This window comes from Plasmodium brasilianum, chromosome 12 (assembly GCF_023973825.1).
Source record: "Plasmodium brasilianum strain Bolivian I chromosome 12, whole genome shotgun sequence".
Taxonomy (NCBI): Eukaryota; Apicomplexa; class Aconoidasida; order Haemosporida; family Plasmodiidae; genus Plasmodium; species Plasmodium brasilianum.
In genome coordinates this window covers 1,005,147-1,024,509 of record NC_090125.1, presented here as the reverse complement: position 1 = coordinate 1,024,509, position 19,363 = coordinate 1,005,147, and the positions used below count along the sequence as shown (strand labels likewise).

Sequence of the window (19,363 nt, the reverse complement as noted above, 5' to 3'; positions counted from 1 at the left end):
ATGCTTTTTTACTTACAAGAAGAAAAAGGAAAAAATAAAAGTATAATAAATATTTAGGCTAACAAAAAGTGACTAGTTTATATTTTTATTTTTTTTTTTAAATCTTATTAAGTCTTAAAGTATGAAAAATATGGATAAAATTGTATATGTTTTCCCATCCATATAGCAATGTATTTTTTTTTTTTCTTTGTACGCTAATTTATGTTTTACTTATTACACAATTTCTTTTTTTTTTTTTTTTTTTATTTCACGTGTGCTTGGCATGAAAAATATTACATAGCGCCTGTTTAAGTAAACGGAGTTTTGTTTTTATTCCTTTCTTTCGAGAGCATATTACTACTAAAGAAGGAATGCCATAGGCATGTACGCATGTACGTATGTATGTATGTACGTATGTACGTATGTATGTATGTATGTATGTATGCATGTATGTATGTATGTATTCATATGCATAGATATGCATGCCCCATTATGCTTGAAAAAGCACATAAACTAAAATAAAGGAAAAAAATCAGTAGGTGCTTCATCATACATCTCCGAGTAAGCAACTTCAATCTGTAATTAGTAATATACGTTACGTTATACCACGCTATATTATACTTTTTACGATACATTAATTTTTTTTTTTTTTTTTTTTTTTTTAATAACAAAAAAGATAGTTTTTATCATGTTTGCCTGGTCATGACTCGATCGTACACTTTCAAATATTTTTGTAAAAACGAAGCAAGATTATACCAAGAAAAAAAAAAAAAAAAAAGAGGTACCATTATATTTTTATAAACCCATATTCTTAATTTTAAATGTTAATTCTTCATAATTAGAAGGATCTGAAGAATTATAAGGACTTGAAGAATTAAAATAATTATAATAACTAGGAGCGTTAAAATAATTATAATAACAAGGAGCATTAAAATAATTATAATAACTAGGAGCATTAAAAATTAAAGTAAGTCACTCTTAAAAGTTTAAGGGGGAAAATTCTTTTTTCACTGATACTTTTATTTTGCTATAATAGGTAGTACGAGAGAAACACACACTGTGTAGCTGTTATGTACATGTTTGTATGTATTGATGTATGTTCGGATGTAAGTACATATATATATTATGTGCAATAGCCCGTACGCGTAATAATACACATTTGCACGAGCGAATAAGAGAGGTAGCATTAGGGAAGAGGCATATGCATATGCATATACATATATATATATATATACGCACATATACATATAATATATACGTACATATATAGATACACTTTTATTCATTTCTGTTCATTTTTTCTCCTTTTCGTTCCGAAGCTTAGACCGAAGTGGAAGAAAGAGATGAAGGAGAAGGTGAAGAAGGTAGAGTACGCAGAAAAAGATGTAGAGATAAAGGAAATAGAAAAGGATGAAGGGAGCAATGTGTTTGTAAATAATCTATTAACAAGTATTAATTACATCAACAATGCTATAGTATTTAAGGATAATAGATATATCCTGCGGATGTTAAAATATATAAAGAGTATGAGATTAAGTATAAAAAATGAGAGTGAGATTTTGATGCCTATAATGATAAATTTAATAAAGAAAATTTTTAAAGAAAATTATCCTATATATACTATATTAGATAAATATATAAATGAGTTTAAAGAAATTCCTAATGTATTAAATGAATTTGGAAATATAAATGAAAAAACATATATATATTCTTTACCAGAAATAGAAGTATTTTTTTATATAATGATACTACTATATTTATTAGACAAGAAATATTATGAAGAAGCAATGGTATTATCAAGAGTAATAGTTAATAGAATAAATAAATTAAATAGGAGATCATTGGACTATATAAATGCAAAAGTTTATTTTTATTATTCATGGGTACACGAGTTAGGTGGTAAATTATCTTATGTTAGACAAGAATTATTATTTATTTATAGAAATGCATGTTTGCATCGTGATATTATGACTCAAACAGTTGTTCTAAATTTAATCTTAAGGGATTATATTAAACATAATTTATATGATTTAGCTGTCAAGTTTATAAGTAAAACATCATTTCCAGAAAATTTATCTTCAAATGCACAATATGCTAGGTACTTGTATTATATTGGTAAAATATTAGCAATCCAATTAGACTATAGTGAAGCACATAGTAAACTTACTCAAGCTATTAGAAAGGCACCTCAAAATAATCAAAGTGCAAAAGGGTTTAAACTAGAAGCGACAAAAATGGAAATTATAGTAGAGTTACTTATGGGGGATATACCAGATAGATCTTTATTTAGTAATAAAATTATGCGCAATAAATTAATTCCGTATAAACACGTTGTTACAGCTGTTAGAAATGGCGATATAAACAAATTTTCCAAAGTTATGCATGACTACAACAAGCTCTTTATGCGCGATGGGGTCTACCTCCTCATTAAGAGAATTCATCATAATGTAATCAAGACTGCCCTTCGGATAATTAACTTGTCTTACTCTCGCATTTCAATCGTAAGGGAGATGAGTGGCTAGTGGCGGCAATATTTACACACGATAGTGCAAAGATGTAATGGCCGTATATCGTGTCTTGCGTGGTACGCACAGGACGATATCCTTGTCATCGCGTAACGCACGAATGTGCCGCACATATATATATATATATATATTTACATTTTGTATATGTATATTTACGTGTATGTATATCTGTGTGTATCTATATTTACGTATACATATGTGCGCTTGTGGAAGTACAATGTTGCTTGTTCCCCGAAAATGCTTCCACCATTCTATCGCTCTAATATTCTTGTGCTATACGCTTTAGCGATGTACGCTTCACCCCATTCCCATTTTTTACATTTTGCAGAGCGATATTGGGAAGAAGATAGGAGTGGAATCTCCCCTGGACATAGTAGGAATAACGGCGAAGGCAATTCACGATGGAGTGATTGAAGCCACAATTGACTATGACAATCAGTATGTAGAATCAAAATCTAATAGTGATGTGTACATAACAGGGGATCCTATGAAAACCTTTCATAAAAGAATAGCTTTCTGTTTACAATTATATTCTGATGCTATTAAAGCAATGCAGTACCCAGATGAAAATGAAAAGAAGGAAAATGAAGAAGCGAAGGAGAGAAAAATTAGACAACAGGAGGAATTGGCGCAGGCAGAGGAGGGCGATCTAGGAGATGACAACGATTTGTTGTAACGGCAGAAGGGTTCACAACTACATGAACGTATATGTGTGTATATGTACGCGTGTATTTGTATGTACATGTGTATATACATGTGTATGTGCATGTGTATTTTTCCCCCTCTTAATGTTTGGAAAATTACCATAAATCAACAGCTTATATGAGGTAGTAACGCTCCCCCTTTTATACTTCCCCCGCATGCATACCTTTTTGCATAATAATTATATATTTTTTTTTTTTTTGCTCCATATTTATCACGCGTTTTATCATGATTTTTCCAGAATTTCCACGGTGATATATTTATATGTATATATATGTATACACATATACATCTACATTTTTATGCCCCACATGTTAACACTGCATTTTGACATACTCCTCATTCCGGCATGCTTCCCCTTTTTTTAAGTTATTATGACAAAAAAAGAAAAGAAAAGAAAAAAAAAAAAAAAACTAAACATGGCTTTATATACAAAAATGTAAATATAACATGTATTGCTTATATATGTCCCCAAGGGATTATCAGAATAATTTTTCGTAAGCAAGTTTTATTATTTTGTATTTCGGTAATATACAAAAAAAAAAAAAAAGAAAAACGAACACACGAGCATAGAAACTGGTACATACACACACACACACACACACCCAAGAGCTCGGCTATTTTTGCCTAAGTAATAAAGAGACGGCGCGCAAACCCCTCCTTTAGATGTACATCAAGAAATGGTCTTCTACATTTGACGTCGAAGTAGTTAGGAATATTATGTGCATGAGGATAATACCTTACAAGGTAATGTATTTTACATATATATAATAAATAACCGTATTTCCGCTTTAATACGTAATTTTCTTGAATCCTGATAGTTGCCAATAGGTTAGTGTTGTTATACACATGTACATGTATATATATACATGCATATACATATATATACATATACATATATATACATATACATATATATATATATACATATAAGCGCATAATTCAATTTTTATACTACTGCAAAGTGAACTTCTCCACTTTATACGTTCAAAACAGGATGCTACTCATAATTGCTCCATTTGAAAAAAGCATAAAACACTATTCATGTCTATCAACCGGTGCGTATAATATTGCGCACATGAAATTATTCTACGTATATTATATTTCTTTTAAAACTTAATTTTTCTTATCATTTTGTTGTTATGTAAAAAGGGCTTCCGTGCAATATGACGCGAGTGTAAAAATACGCATGTACCCATGTACACGTATGCATGTGTGTATATGTGAAAAAAATATAAGCAATGAGACAGTAAAGGATTAACTCGCGAATACAAGCGATTATGTGTACGACTTTGCAACGGGTTCTTCGTTTATAGAAGAGTAAAAAAAAAAAAAAAAAGAAAAAAAAAAAGACGTATACACATACCTCATATATGTGCAATGGCAAAAAAAAGGAAAGTATTTACACACGCTTCATATAAGTGCAATGGCAAAAAAAAGGAAAGTATTTACACACGCTTCATATATATGCATTGGCAAAAAAAAAAAAAAAAAAAAAAAAAAAAAGACTACAAATTTAGAATCTCATTTTATGCAAAGCCATATCATTTCTCAAGGTAAACCTCGACTGCAGATAAGCGGTAAAAACTTTATCTTTCAGAATTTCTGGTTTTAATAATGCTCCAAGACTTTTTTGTATTTTTTCAATTTTTTGTACTTTGGGGTCTTCTTTTCGAAATTGTCTTATTTTTGCAATAACATCATTCATAAAAAGAGCTTCATTTTTATTTTTAAGTAATTTCTTTTGTTTTTTTTTTAAATCCAAAGACTTCAAAAATGAATCATCATTAATATCTTCAGTTAGTTTGACAAATTCATCTTTTAACCCTGAAATATTTTTAAATTTAAAAATGTCCGTTGACGTAACAACTATATATCTTGCATCAACTCTTTTTAATGGTACTCCATTGACTTCATATGGGCCAACAACTGCTAGTAAACCTGATTTTAAAATTTTTGTTATTATACATCTTTTACCCATGTGTTTTCCTGTTAATATTATTGCAATCTTTCCTACCTCGATTGATTTTCTTATTTTTCTTTGAACCATATATTTTTTTTTTGATGCTAATTTCCTCCCATAATATTTTTTAGCTATTGTTTTTTTAGCATTCACTGGAATTAACACTTTTTTCTTTCCTTTCACAATATAGTATTTTTCTCCCTCGTCATTTTTTACACTCGTTTTTGCCTTAACTGGCTTACCCATTGTGATATGAAATAAAATAAAAAAAAAATAAAAATGGGGGAAAACGAACAATTATAATATACTGCAAGTTATGTGTTAAAGCGATAACGAAGCTTGACCTCTTTAAAGGGAAAAACGAAATAAGAGAAATGCCTTTTCAAACGAGAAAAAATGTAAACATATATGCATATATATGTATATTAAATATGTATATATATATATATATATATATATATATTTTTTTATGTCGTTAAAATTCAGCGATTGTTTGTACATTTACAAAAACGATACAATATACAAAAATTTTAACAAAAAATGTAATAAAAAATGATTATACTTTTTTTGCTATTTTTTTTAATATAAAATGAAATCCGCGCATGTTTATATATACATGGGATATACATATATTGGGGGAGGGGTTGGAAAAAAAAAAAATGAATAATTGAAGGAAGAATTTTAATTTTTTCTCTTGAAAAGCAATTTAGTTTGAAGCAGAAGATCGTATGGGTGTTTGTTACGCATTCAATATATTATATATACGTATAATAACATACCCTATGAATGTATACATATATATGTATGTAGGTGATTTATATTTTTATGAGTTCACATGCACATGTTCATAAATAAATACTTGTATTTAATTTTTTTTTTTTTTTTTTTTTTTTTTTTTTGGCCTTAGGAGAAAAATAACACAGGTCGGCAGGGTGCAAATCTGTTTTGAACTCTAAATAAAGAAACTACGTCAAAATAATGAAAAAAATAGTTCAAAATGGATAAAAATGATTAAAAACAATCCAAAATAATTCTCAAATTTATTAACAATTCTCAATATTCCTCAAAACGAAATTAAAAAAAATTAATTTGTGTAAAATTTAATTATGAAAGCAGGTTTTCTATTTTGCATATTTTGCCTTAAAAGAAAAAATAATATTTTATTTAAATGCAAAAATCGAAATAATTTCAACGTATCTGTTTTTATAACCCCTTATTTTATTTCAATTTTAAAAAATAAGCTAAGAATTTTTTTGCTTTTTACTTAAAAAAGGTAAACTCTTTTGTGTTTACAGTATTATGGAAAACTTTTGTTATTCTTACGTACAACAGTATTATCACGTATGCAGTTTTTATGATAATCCATTTACACTTACACAAACAGATGGGGAAAAACAAAACAAAATAAAGCAAAATGAAATTGAAATAGAAAAAATAAATAAATAAAATAATAGGAATTAATTTTTTCTAAGTGAATATGCATTTTGCTACCCATTCATTAATTTTTAACGTTTTTTGCAGCTGTTTATATGTTGTCGGTAATTATTTCGCGCTAGTGGGATTTTTTAACTCCGAATTGTAACTACTGAGGAGCTTAATTTTTTGTTTTTTTTAATTTGTATGTGTACATATATATATATATATATATATATATATATATATATATATTTATACATTTGTATGTATGGCATGTACACGTGCAATTATTTTAAGCCTTTATTAGGAATATTTTTCAAAAGTACACCACTTACGTACCCGTTATTCATTCATTACAAGTGCATAATTTTTTTTTATAAAGGGTCGGGGTATTATCAATATTTTTAATTTGTTTTATTTTAATTTTTTTACAACAAAAATGGGTCCTTCCATAAACATATATACATACATATATATATATATAATTATATACCTTATGCTACTATGCAATGTGTGCGTATTAAGGATACTCATTAAAGCATATATGCTTCATTTAATATGTAGATGAAAAGAGAAAAGAATACAAAAAGAATACAGGACACATAATTCATATTATTTTTTTTCAAACTAAGAATCATTTACTATATCGAGAAAAACACATCTGCAAAATTATAATAAATTTGTAAAAAGCATAATAAACAAAAAAATAAAATAAAACATTGATATAATAAAATATGCACAAAAATGTACGAAATTTCATTTTACGTACATAATAACAATGCCTTTATTAGTATATACACATATATATACATTTATATATATATGTATATACCCATCCTCTGTTACGAATAAGTGAAGCAACACAATTTTTCATACAAGTGTAACGTAACTTTTATAAACATTATATTATAAAGAAAAAATATGAACATGTCAGGAAAAAAAATAATTTTATCCTGATAAAAAGAAAAAAAAAAATAAACAAATTAATAAATAATTAAGTTAATAAATAGATTAATAAAGCAGGGAAAACAAAACCTTCTATATTTAAAGACCAATAGAGTAGTAATAAATATACATAAGTATGTATGTATTTATATACATATATATGGACAGTTTTTTTTTCTTTTTATATTTAATTTAACGCCTGAATGAATACTCTTCCAATTAATAAAAATATAGCTCTCGTAAATTTAATTTATAAAGGTTTTCACTTTATATTTTGTTTAGAAATTTTAATTTGCCAAACAGGTGTTCCTTTAAGAATAATTTTAATATTTTCTTTATATCATCCGTTTACAGTCAATCTTTAATCATGCTAATATAAAGATGTTTATAAAGGTATAAATATTATATACGTACGTTTGTACATTTATCTGCATATATATGTACACGTACATAAATTTAGATTAAAAAAAAATATATATACATACGTATATATATATATTATGTATATATACTTTTTTGTTTAAGATCATTTTTATCGTAATATTAACTGGAGAAAGCAACAAAAAAAAAAAAAAAAAAAAGCAATACACAAAAAATAAATTAAACCAGAGACCCTGAATTTTCATATATATATATATATATGTATATAAATATTATGCATATATAATTATCTGTGTTTATGTTCGTTTTTGCGCATTGTTCAGTATTGTGTAAGTTTTTTAAAGAATTATATTATTTTTTTCTTTTTTACGTATGTGAAGAGTTGGCAATGATATATTTACTAATCTGTTTTTTAAATAAATGATATGATTTCACCTTATTTTATTTTATTTTATTTTTTTTTTTTCATCATAATTTTATTTCATCATTTCGTTGCATATTTATGCAAATATAAATGAATTTAATAAATTATTAATGTAATTAAGTGCTTTTAAATGTATTTAATCAAAGATAAATGTAATTGCGCAAATATAAATTTATGTTTATGCATAATTATATGTACTTAAAATTAGTAGTAATAGTTCTTAAAAATTAAAGCGTTGAAGCCCCCAATCGACTATTTGAAATTTACGTAATTGTTTTTTTTATTTTTGTATTATTTTCGAGAACTGTAAAATTATTCGTTTAAACATATTTAAGGAAAATGGATTTTGTAAGAATAAAAATTGCAAAAAGAGAAAATCTCTATGCATATAGTTTGCGTAGTGTAGTAGTATGTACAGTGTAGTTGTATGTATAATGCAGTAGCATGCATAGTGTAGTCGTATGTACAGTGTAGTTGTATGTATAATGCAGTAGCATGCATAGTGTAGTCGTATGTACAGTGTAGTTGTATGTATAATGCAGTAGCATGCATAGTGTAGTCGTATGTACAGTGTAGTTGTATGTATAATGCAGTAGCATGCATAGTGTAGTCGTATGTATGATGCAGTAGTACGTATAATGACATAATGCGCGTGATATGCATTTCGTATGAACAAAAAAATGAAGCAACGAAAAATATAAGCAGAGTATGTGATACTCATAAAAGGCATAAAGGCAAAAGCACAGTACCTAATCTATGTGCACTATGCACAGTAAATGTATTATTGTAGGCATTTGTATAAATTAGGGTGTGCATAAATTTAACGGCTGTTTTTATGATTTACCATATTTATACAATATGCACAGCAGGAAAAGAATGTTATCATAAGAAATGAATGCTATTAGCTACATCGAAGTTGTGCATCTGTGTTGATGCATGTTCATGTGTAAGCATATGTACAAACGTTATTGTATGCATATTACGGTGCTTCACATTCGGAGGTGCGTTTGGGTAATTGTGCATATGTATCTTTCCCGCAAGGGAAGATATCATATTGAAAGAAAAAGGGAAAGGGAAAAAGGATAAAGGGGAAATAAAAAACAATAAAATAAAATAAATTAAAAAAAAAAAAAAAAAGATGCATTATTTTGTAGTGTGTATAAAGTGCCACATAGAAAGAGTTACTCATGCTTATGATAAATTAAAAAAATGATGAGACACACACAGACACGCACTTTTACACATACACTCTGCTTTTTGCTTTTGTGATGCCCATTTGCATACACATGTACTTGCATGTTGTTTCCTTATGATTTCTTTTTTCCCTCTCTTTTTTTTTTTTTTTCCTTGCAGAAATTACTGGGTCCAAAAAATGATATACGATCAATGAAAGTGCAAGCTGTAGCTTCCTTTTGTAATATAAAGTTGAATATACCTCAGTTCGAAATAGGAAAAGATAATAAGAGTGAAGAATTTTTGAAATATTCCCCATTGGGTAGGTTACCAGTGTTAGTAACACCAAGTGGGAGCTTATTTGAAAGTAATGCTATAAGTAAATATTTGTGCAGTTTGAGGAGAGAACAAAATTTATTAGGAAAAGGAGTATTTGAAGAAGCAGAAGTAAATATGTGGGTAGATTTTAATACATATGAATTAGAAATACCAGTATGTTGTTATATTAGTAATAAATCGAATGAAAAATCGTTAAAGCATATTAAAGATACGTTTACCTGTGTTAATAATCATTTATTATTAAATCAATATATGGTAGGTAATAACATAACACTTGCTGATATTTTTATTTGTGTTATTATTAGTTTTGCTATAAAATCAGGAAAATTAGAAGAAAGTTTAGTTAAGAAATATACAAATTTGTATAGGCTATATGATACTATATTTAATCAAAAACAATTTAAATATTTGTTTGCATGCCCACAAGGTGGTAAAAAAGGAGCCCAAGAAAAAGGTACCAAAGGAATGGATAAAGGGACAAATGAAAAAAAGAAAAAGAAAAAAGGGGAAGGAGATAATAGTGATAATGATGATAACACCAACAATGCAGGTGATTTACTAAGTGATGAACTTACTGAAAAAAAGCAAAAAAAAACAAATCCTTTAGATTTGTTACCTGCTTCCACATTTTCTCTTGATGACTGGAAATATAAATTTAGTAATGAAAAAGATTTACTTAATAATGCTATGCCATATTTTTGGAAAGCATATGATGATAAAGGTTTTTGTTTATATTATATGAAATATGATAAATTAGAGGATGAATGTCAAATATCCTTTGTTGCATGTAATATGGCAGGAGGGTTTTTACAAAGACTAGAAAATAATTTCTCAAAATATTCGTTTGCTGTTATATCAGTGTTAGGGGAAAATAAAAATTACGACATTGAAGGTGTATGGTTATTCAGGGGTACAGAAATACCTTTTGAAATGAAAGATCATCCATCTTTTGAATATCATATTTTTAAAAAACTGGATATAAGTAATAATGATGATAAGAAAATCGTTGAGGAGTACTGGTGTTCCAAAGAGACAATTGCAGGTAGGCCCCTTGTTGACAGGAAAGTTTGGAAATAATGTCGCATATTTTTAGCCATAAAACATTGGTACATTGGTGTGATACAGTCTCTACCATTTGAAGGAAAAGGCAGTATTTTTAATTGAAAGATGTGAAATAAAGAAGCGTAGAAATGAATAAAGTAAAATTTGCTCCGAAATGGGAAAATTTACATGCGAGAATGCATTTGGTGGATGGAGCGGAATGATTCAGATTTGTGCTTCGTAATAGTTGAATTATTTAAATTTGTATATTATATATACCTCCTTTTTTTTTTTTTTTTTTTTTTTTTATTATTATTCATTTATTTACTTTTTTCTTTCCTAATTTCTTCCTTTCATTTTATCTGACTTAACTAAAGAACACAGTTATGGATGAAAAAGAGGAAAAAAGAACGACAATTTTGAAGGCGTAAAATTACTGAGAGGTTAGATTCATAGTGTATATTATTAATAAGTACACTTCGTTAAATATGCAAAATGAAAATTGCAGATTTTTTTTTTTTTTTTTTGCATATTATTCATCAACATGATTCGCAGTTATGTTGAAATTTACGTCTGTTGGGCGGAAAATAAATTCGGAAATATTCCGTTTGGCAATTTGTTATTATGTTTAACTCTATTATATTTTATCATATTGTATTATATTATACTATACTATGTTTTACTAATATTATGTTTTATTTTATTTTTTTCCCCTTTCCTTCCGCGTAAATTGCTACAGTTCTATGCAGTAAAATCTGCACGCGCAGGGAAAAACAAAATTCACGAATACGTACTGTATACATTTATATAAATACGTATGTAAGTGGCCATAAGTACATGCATAAACGTTGGAACGTTTCGGGTAAGCATAAAACGAAATTGATAAGAATGTATTAGGTGAGAAAAATGTACATTTAAAAATATAATACTTTTTTTTTAAAAAAAAAAAAGAAAAAAAAAAAAAAAAAAAAAAAGTATTACTGGGGTATAGGCAGGATGAACTGACAAATTGCCTAAAAAAAAAAGCAGATCGAAATGTAATATATTGTTACCTCGTGCTGTACTAAGCTTAGTCTATTTCAAAATATTTTTTGCTTTCAAATGCTTTATGGTAATCAATAGAAATATCAGGGAATGATAATATTTTATCTTGGTTATCGTTAAATAAGTTTTTAATGATGTTAATTATGTCTAAATTATCTTCATCTAATCTTTTTTCTGAAAAACTTTCTTTTGAGTCTAATATAATTATGGCATCGTTAACTGCTTCCTTATCCATATTGTCATCTCTTTTTTCAAAGAATTCTTTCGTATGAGTAGTAGAGGTTGAGGGAGTACAGCAGTCATATTGAAATTTAAGTGGAGTAAAAGTAGTGTGAGTGCATGAGTACAAGAGGTGTGTGTCTATGTTGGTATGTATTATGCATATATAGATGTATATATGTATGCACATACGTACATATACAAACACACGTTTACAGCTTGTATTACCATTTTTTTTTTTTTTTTCTCCTTTATTTTATCTAATTTATTATCGAATGGAACAACGACTTGAATTCCCTTTTGCTGATCTCCTAACTCCTTATTTTTAACATCCTCGATTTCATTAATTTTGACGAAATTGCCACAACAGTACGATGAGTGTCTTCTCCCTGAACATGTTAAGAATTTTGTTTGTATTTTTAAAATTTCCATTTTAAGGTTTTCTAAATGGCTTCTTCGTTGCACAATTGTGTGTGTGTTGGGTGTGAGGAGGAGGTCAACATATGAAACTTTTTTTTTTTTTTTTTTTTTTTTTTTTCCTGTTTTGTTTCGTTTATATTGCCACCTCTCTATTACCACATCTCCATTGCTTCAACTTCATTTTTTTTTTTTTTTTTTTATGCCTATGCCTTAACTTACACCATTTTTCCTTTGGTCCCGGGGGCCTGTTCATGGATCTCTTGACATACCCAAAATGAGGAGGGTAAGTTCGGCAAACCCCCTTTTTGCAAAAAAGAAAAAAAAGAAAAGAAAGAAAAGAAAGAAAAGAAAGAAAAAATTTTAAGAATACATAATTTGTTTATCATACTTTTACTATTTTGTTTATTGGTCCATTTTTGTCTATATATTATATGTTTTTTTCTTCTCTTTTTTTATGTATATTTTTTGTGCATTTTTCCGCTGTTTTTACCGTGCACCTCCAGACATGATTTCTATAGAAGTTGACTTCGTTATGAAAACTATGATAAATCGTAATACATAGTCCTGTTGCTTTATTTATTCTGTACATGTGCTTTTTAAATTCCTTTTTTTAAGCGTAATACAAAATGGGTAGTAGCATATTTCGATTGTTAATGTAAACGAAAATGCGAAATTTTTGATCCACACACACAAAAAAAAAAAAAAAATAATAAAATAAAAATAAAGGTAATAAATATATAAATTCATAAATAAATATATGCATAAGTAAATATACGCATAAATAAATATACGCATAAATAAATATACGCATAAATAAATATACGAATAAATAAATATATGCACAAATAAATAAGCAGATAAATATATATGTATCACTATTACAGGTCCATGTCCATCGTGTCTAGAGTTATGTCTTGTTAAAAATAAAAACGCATGAATCATTTCATGAAGTAACGTCTCCTATAAAATAATATATATGTATATATATATATATATTATATATATATATATATATATATATATATATACATATATATATATTAGCATAATATAGCACAAGTAAAAGGGGAAAAAAAAAAAGGTTTGTAAGGTGAAAATTAGTATATACTCTGTATTCCTTTATTTTTCTTAGCTTCAGAAGGGGAAGTGATAACCGAATGCAGCAGTAACCCGATTTCTATAAAATAAAAGTAAAGGTCATTAAACCCATTGGACATAAGTATTTGTGTGGAAGCAGAAATGCAATTAAATAATGGTAGCATTTATTCGACTTGAGCGTAAAATGTGTATAAGTGAATGTATGGGTATATGCACAAGTAACCGGGTGTGTAGCATACCTTAAATATACATATCCCTGCGCACAACTTCATTTTATTGCTCCATTTCACTTGTACTGATTTTAATTTGCTAAAAAAATATTTCTCATTATACTCTGAAAATAATTCTTGCAGGTCAGGAAATTCCGTGTCCTCTTTTGAAAAGGGGGCGTGAAACATATGCAAAGGGAAAGATGTGAAATGGTATGAATGGCATATATGTTATGAATGGTAAAAAAAAATAAATAATCCTTTTTCTCATTTTTTCTTTTCATAAATGAAAAGAGTACTCCACAACACAACTAACAAATTCATTTTTCTCCCCCCCTTCCCCCTAAAGGTGAAGCAAAAAAGCAGTGTCGAAGTACGTACAGTAGTAGCAATATACATATCATAAATACTAACCAAATAAATGAAAAAAAAAAAAAATAAATATAATAAAATAAAATAAATTAAAATTAAATGAAAATGGTATATTTTACTCGATTCATCATATACGACTGCATCTTCAACACATTCTACATCGGAAGTGTCATAAATAAGAGACAAATTATTTTTTCCTCTCTTTTTTTTTCTTTTTTTCTTTTTTTTTTTTTCTTTTTTCTCTTTTTTGGAATTAATATTTTCTTTCTTATTATGAGCTATTTTATCCTTATTACAATTTTCATCATCTGATTCTATTTGGATAGAACTCAGTTGTCTAATAACTTCTAATGTGTCGTAGTCCTCTTCCGAGTTTTCCTCTTTTATGCCTTCTTCACAATTAGAATCGTTTGTACAACTAGAATTTTTTACATAATTAGAATATTTTACACAATTAGCATCTTCTACACTTTTTGAATCTTCTACACTTTTAGAATCTTCTATACCATTAGAATCTTCTACAACATTAGAATCTTTCACAACCCTGTACTGTTCTCTCTGCTCCTCTTCTCTAAGGTTATTATATGTCTTCTCTACAGCATCGTTAACTCCAATTGATATATTTACTTGATCTATAATTCTTGTATCATTTACTTGATAATCATAAGAAATTTCCTTATCTGTTAAGGTTTTCTGTCTTCTTTTCTTTCCGCTCTTTTGTAAGTACTCACTCTCAACTGATGTTAGTTTGCTAATCCCATAACTCATTTTAAGAAATCCCTTATCCTAATTGCATATTCTTTGTGTGTTTACTATTAAAATAGTATTGTTATACGCTTCATATATTATCTTACCGTACCATATAGTATACCGCATAATTTCTTATGGTATGGTGTGGTATGGTATAGTACCGTATCGTATGGTATATTTTTCTTTTTTTCCCTGTAAACACCTCTTTCAAAATATGCAAAATATTGAGTACTCCTAGATTTCTTTTATTTTATAAATAGCTTTCTTCTCTTAACAACGATTGACTATTCTTCGTTTTCATGAAGGCAATACGATATTTTGCTCTTTTAAAGACAATGCAAAATGGAAAAGATAAAAACTAAAACATTCATATAGAAGAAACTGCTTTTATTTTAGCAAAGATAAAAATAGTATGATTACAAGCAATAAATGATATAAACAAACGCTAGAGCGGTTCATCATACGTACATATGTATATGTGTATATATACATAGTCTATCACACATCGTTATCATGAGGTTAGGTTAATAATGATATTGAATATTGCACTGCTCAGCTTCTCTTTCCTCTTTTCCTCGAATCGTTATATAAGGAAACAATAAGAAAAAAAAAAATAAAATAACATAATGAATAAAAAATAAAGTAGATGAAAATGTGGATGTCTTTTTTTTTCTCTTTTTTTTTTCTCTTTTTTTTTTCTCTTTTTATTTCTCTTTTTTTTCTCTCTTTTTATTTCTCTTTTTTTTCTCTCTTTTTTTCATTTTCTTTCTTTTTTTTTTTTTATTCTATTTTCAATTATTATAACAAAGGATGGAAAAGTCTAGAAACAAAATGAAAGAGATTATCCCATCTGATGAAGAGGACTCATCACGACAGTAGTTTTCCCTATTTGTGGTCCTCCTGCTCTTTTAATTCTGCTACACACAAGAGGGATACGCTTTGTGCATTTTTTCCGTTCATTCCATTTCCTCTTTTTTACGCTAAATTGTTAAATTCAGTAAAATTAGAAAAAAACTCACAGTGGCTTGCATCAAAATGTGAGCATCATATATAAAGGCATAAGAAAAAAAAAAAAAAGAAAAAAAAAAAAGAAAAAAAATGTTTTTGCCCCTTTTTCTGACTTGCATGTATAAAGAGAGAATTTCCTTAATTTTTCTTAAGCATATTGACGTAACCTTGAACATTTTTTTGTGTATATCGAATTTTATTTACTCTTTTCATTTTTCAATTAGGTTTTTATATGGTAGAAACAAAATGAAACAATGAACTGGTTAAGAGAAAAAATGGCGAAACAACAGCGTGTAGATGACGACATCATGGTGTGGTCAAGAAAATGTATGATATAGTTGCACAATAAAGAGAATATAATGTAGTATTGGACCGGTTTATATTTTCAAGTGCATGTATTTGTGCTTAATTTTAAGCATGTTAAGGATCTAGTATTTTTTTTTTTTTTTCCCCTGCTCGATGGTATATTATAACATATTTTACAAAATTGGAGTATACAATAAAATTGTACTCTTCTTCTTTTTTTTTTTTTTTTTTTCATCTTTTTTTTATTCCTCGTGTTCCATATATCATGTATATAATTTACAAATTTTTTCTCTATTTTTTTTGATAGAAATATACGAAATATATCTACGTAACTCTTATGCATCATGTTGTAATTCTTTATAAAAATGCTTATCACTTGTAAATTAGTGAGAATGGCACCTTTTTCAAAGAAAATTAATTTATTTCATCCTTACTTGTATATTTTAAAAAAAAACTATCTTAATTTAACAGCAGTGAGTAAGAGCAATTTAAAGTACTGCCACTATGATAATAAAAAGAGGCATATTACAACATGCATCGAAAAGAACAATTTTAAAAAAAGTAGGAAGGCAAATCTGTTTGATGAAGAATTAAAAAATATATTCAAAGAATATCCAATTTTGAAGGTAACTAACAATGGGTGTAAGAATGAAGAGCTACTAATAATAGTGGATGAGGAAAGAAGTGAGTGCAAAAAAATAGGAGATATTATTAAGTTAGACGCTCATTCGTATGGCATAGTTTTACAAATAAATAGAAACAGCATTGTATTTGGTAAAATAAATGAAAAGAGTTTTGAAATGAGTGAGGAAAAAAAATTGAAAAATAAGGATCAAAAGAATGGAAAAAAAAAGACGAGTGAACAAATGTCGGCTAATGTAGAAGAAAAAAAAAATGTATTTTCCCCGTTGGAGTATTTAAATTATATTTTTTTTAAAAAAAATAAAAGCGTAAACTCATATTTAAACTTAGAATTAAATTCTAATATAAATATAAATTTGTTTAGTCAAAACAGCAAAGAAATATACAGCAAAAGAGCCATAAAAAAACAATTATATAGTAGCCTTTTCCTTAACGATATTTTCAATAAAATAAATTATGGACAAAAAGTGTGTGTAATAGGAGGTAAAAATCAAGGGAAACAAAGTGTGCTAAACTCAATTATTTATGAAAATTTGTTAGTTAACTTAATTAAAAAAGATGAAAATTTTTTTATCATTTGCGCAAATAGCTGTAAATCAGAAATTGTTAACCTTTTTCAAAATTTGTATGAACGGTTCAGAAATACGCACAACTGGTCATGTGAAAAAAAAAAAAATTGGTTATATAAAAAAGAGGAGGAGGAGGAGGAGGAAAAAATGGAAGAGATGGAAAAATTATACTCAAAAAATTATATATACGAAAATGTAAAAATCCCAAATGATATAATATTAATAAATTCAACGGCAAAGGACTCTTCCAAAGTTTCAATTTACGTTTCCCCTATTTTGTCCTTATATAATTTAAACGAATATAAAAAAATATATAAAAATGTTATATTCGTTTTTTATAATGTAACCACATATAGTGAAATTGTTTTAGAATTGCAAAACGAAATGAACACTTTAATAAAAAATTATTATCACAGAAATGAAAAAATAAACGAAACCAAATGGTTGTGCGTTTCTGCACTCCCTTTATCTATTTACACCATCCTTTCGAAAATTTTCTCGTTTTCCGTGTATCCCCATTACGTGGTGGATGTTGAGGAAAATGTGCGAGCGGGTCGAGGTATGGACTGCAAGGGAGCATCATCCAGAAGGGTTGCCACAGGCACGACTATTACGAGTTCTACGGATACTAATACCACTGCTATTAGAACGACCAATAGTGATAGCAAATATAGCGGCGTTCGATGCATCGCCCATTGTGAGTACTCGTTAGACGCCTTCATGTACTCGGACATGTTACATATGAAGGAGGAGGAAAGTCCGGATACCATATCAAACAGTGTAACGACTTTGTGTTTTTTTGATGAAGGTGAAGCGGTGAGTAGGATAAAAAATGATGCATTGTCATTAAGTGAAAATAATATATATTTATTAAAAAATGATTTAAATATTATCCCAGAAATAAATATTAGTCATATAATAAAAAATGAGGTAATTGAAAAAAATAAAATCTGGAAAATTATTAAAGATGAAATAAGACACATTTTTGATAAAAGGAATGAATTAATCTCATTAATAGAAAATAAAAAAATAATGAATATATATATAGATCATTGGGAATATGAAGATATGATTTATTATAATAATATATACTACATATTAGTTTATAAAAATTTTGAAATATTTAATTTAAATTCATTTGAGCAGTTAGTCTTTTTACGAAATTTGCTAACATATAATTTCACAAATGAAGTAATATCGAAAAACAGTATTAACACTTATTATAATCAATTCTTTGCATATTATTTTCATCATATTAAATACTTTTCTTTTTTACAAACTGAGTATTTTAAACATTTGAAGACCTTTACTCAGGACAAGAATGCGTCCATGTTTCTTCACACATTAGACACAGTTCTGAAGAATGTCAAACCGGCTTTCATTTACACCCCCCAGATGAAGCAGTAACGTAAGCAAGCGTGCATAAAAAGGAAAAAATTATAGCAGCAAAAAATAGCAGAACGCGTTAACAAAATGGAAATATTGTATTAAGGGTTATCCTTCTGAAAACACTTTTGCGTAATAGCTTTTCCCACTATCTGTAAATAAATTACCACATATATATGTGTAACATTTTTTTTTATTTTTTTTGCATAAGGTCAAAATTTTGAAGTCAGTAAAACTTACAAAGCGTGTATATTTTTACTCATTATATATTTGTGTGAAACTCTTGCAGTTAATTTGGTTTTGCGCATGAAATGTATTGTTGCCTTGTTATTTTGTTTTGTTCAGCCGGTTTTATGTAGTCATCTTATTTTGCATTTTATTGTATCACTTTAATTTATATCTATCTATATCTATATCTTTATATACATATATATCTATATCTTTATATACAT

At 27.6% G+C, this 19,363-nt stretch overlaps 4 protein-coding genes and 1 pseudogene across 5 annotated transcripts; 3 read left to right on the top strand and 2 right to left on the bottom strand.

Annotated features, from left to right (window-relative positions):
• Nucleotides 1-1,322: 1,322 nt before the first annotated feature.
• MKS88_004198 (26S proteasome regulatory subunit RPN3) lies at nt 1,323-3,180 on the top strand (the record flags this gene model as incomplete). The annotated part of the gene is made up of 2 exons (XM_067217353.1): nt 1,323-2,480; nt 2,833-3,180. The coding sequence occupies 2 exons, from the start codon at nt 1,323-1,325 to the stop codon at nt 3,178-3,180; spliced, it is 1,506 nt and encodes a 501-aa protein (XP_067071790.1).
• Nucleotides 3,181-4,722: 1,542 nt separating this feature from the next.
• MKS88_004197 (60S ribosomal protein L6) lies at nt 4,723-5,415 on the bottom strand (the record flags this gene model as incomplete). The annotated part of the gene is made up of 1 exon (XM_067217352.1): nt 4,723-5,415. The coding sequence occupies one exon, from the start codon at nt 5,413-5,415 to the stop codon at nt 4,723-4,725; it is 693 nt and encodes a 230-aa protein (XP_067071789.1).
• Nucleotides 5,416-9,226: 3,811 nt separating this feature from the next.
• Nucleotides 9,227-10,924, top strand: MKS88_004196 (elongation factor 1-gamma; the record flags this gene model as incomplete). The annotated part of the gene is made up of 2 exons (XM_067217351.1): nt 9,227-9,253; nt 9,689-10,924. 2 exons carry the CDS (start codon nt 9,227-9,229, stop codon nt 10,922-10,924), a joined length of 1,263 nt encoding a protein of 420 aa, XP_067071788.1.
• A 1,033-nt stretch (nt 10,925-11,957) lies between these two features.
• Nucleotides 11,958-15,018, bottom strand: MKS88_004195 (annotated as a pseudogene). Its single transcript has 6 exons — nt 14,370-15,018; nt 13,909-14,042; nt 13,062-13,175; nt 12,791-12,872; nt 12,358-12,540; nt 11,961-12,193 (listed from the first exon to the last, which is right to left on the bottom strand). Coding segments are annotated over exons 1-6 (1,395 nt in total).
• A 1,688-nt stretch (nt 15,019-16,706) lies between these two features.
• On the top strand, nt 16,707-18,932 carry MKS88_004194 (uncharacterized protein; the record flags this gene model as incomplete). The annotated part of the gene is made up of 1 exon (XM_067217349.1): nt 16,707-18,932. The coding sequence occupies one exon, from the start codon at nt 16,707-16,709 to the stop codon at nt 18,930-18,932; it is 2,226 nt and encodes a 741-aa protein (XP_067071787.1).
• Between the last annotated feature and the right edge of the window lie 431 nt (nt 18,933-19,363).